Source organism: Gekko japonicus, unplaced genomic scaffold (assembly GCF_001447785.1).
Source record: "Gekko japonicus isolate JY-2015 unplaced genomic scaffold, Gekko_japonicus_V1.1 scaffold22941, whole genome shotgun sequence".
NCBI lineage: Eukaryota > Metazoa > Chordata > Lepidosauria > Squamata > Gekkonidae > Gekko > Gekko japonicus.
Window position 1 is genome coordinate 1 of NW_015217743.1, and position 1,527 is coordinate 1,527.

The 1,527-nt window shown below is 38.3% G+C and overlaps 1 protein-coding gene across 1 annotated transcript; it reads right to left on the minus strand.

Annotated features, from left to right (window-relative positions):
* Positions 1–458: 458 nt before the first annotated feature.
* On the minus strand, positions 459–1,524 carry LOC107125192 (zinc finger and BTB domain-containing protein 41-like; the record flags this gene model as incomplete). Its single annotated transcript, XM_015428640.1, has 1 exon — positions 459–1,524. A coding segment is annotated over one exon (1,066 nt), but the record flags the coding sequence as incomplete, so codon positions are not given.
* Between the last annotated feature and the right edge of the window lie 3 nt (positions 1,525–1,527).

Here is a 1,527-nt window from a genome sequence, read left to right on the forward strand (position 1 = left end):
GTAAGCCTCTGAAGATAACACACGTCTATCCTCTCTGAATGACAAGAGATTGCGCATTCTCTCCCTATGTCAAGTTTACATACATTTCAAACGCAAGAATTTTAAAAGTAATTAAATCTGGTTTAAGTTATTGCATGCCATTGCTAGCTAAAAACCTGGAATCAGAACTTAACAACAGCAGCACTTAGAAGAAACATGGCTCTGCAGGGTTCCAGCTTCATTAGTCCATGAACATTAGTAATGCTTGTATTCTGTATTGTTTTATATTCACATGTGTTAAAATATGGGACCTGCTTTTGCATAGTGCAATGCAACCATTTCTTCATACAAAATGTCATTGTGAATGCACAATTATCTCCTCGAGGATAAAGAAAGAACTATCAGGCAAAGTGTAGCCAATAGTCTGTTCACCAACTGAACATCAGATTGGAAGAAGAAGGAAAAATACAGCCTCTTACCTGCTCGATCAAATGTTTTATCACACTTAGGACACTGCAAACATTTCTTATTACTGTTCTGCACGATTACTGGAATATATGTTAACAAAGTGCTTTCAGGAGTATTCCCTGCAAGGCTATCTGGTTCCTGATCATCTTCTTCTTCGCATTCTTTTTCACTTTGCTCTTCAGACCCAGTATCATCTTCAGACGTGTCTTCTTCCTTTATGCCATCATCAGTATTGTACTCACTCCCACTATCTTCAGACTCACTGTTTTCCTTGTCAGGAGCATCTTTATCAAGATAGCTATCAGATGCTTCCTCACTTTCATTGTCACTCTGCTCAAATTTAGCTGGACACTTGCGATTTCGCATTGACCTTCTTGTAGAAATATCTGCCCTCTCAACCATTTTTAGGCCATCTTCTTTTTCTCGGATAAGGGATTTGTGGGCTTTGGACAAGTGATTTTCTAATGATTTCTTGTAACAGAAGATTCGATTGCACAAAGCACACTGGTGATTGCTTGCAACTTTATGAGTCAATTCACTGGATGTTTGTACCTGTGATGGGCTCTCAGTTCTCTCCTCAGACTGTGAATTAGAAACACTTTCACCATTTAGCAGTTTAACCGCATCAATAATATCTAAAAACTTGGCTGCCTCTAAAACTAAGGGGATTTCCTTTTTATACACAAAAAACTCTGACGTGTACAAGAACTCAAGAAGATGACGGAATACTGAATGAGTTACATGATCCAAGGTAATGACATCCGTTCTTGGATTTTTGCTCAAATAAGCATGAAAATAACTACTTCCAACAGCAACAACTACTTTGTGGGCACTGAATTCTTTTCCTTCAACAATTATGAGCAGATCACAAAAGGATGGCTGTTTCTGTCGATCATCATTTAAATATTTGAGAAGATTTCTATTATATTGCAGGGAACTCAAAAGCTCTCTTTGATCTTGCGATGGAGGAAGTTCTTTGGAACATGAAAGCTCATCTGCAGCAGCAATCCCTACAGAATCAGCAACAGTTTCTTGTTCAGGTTCTCCTACAAGAATCTTTTTTGAAGATTCCTTCTGGCG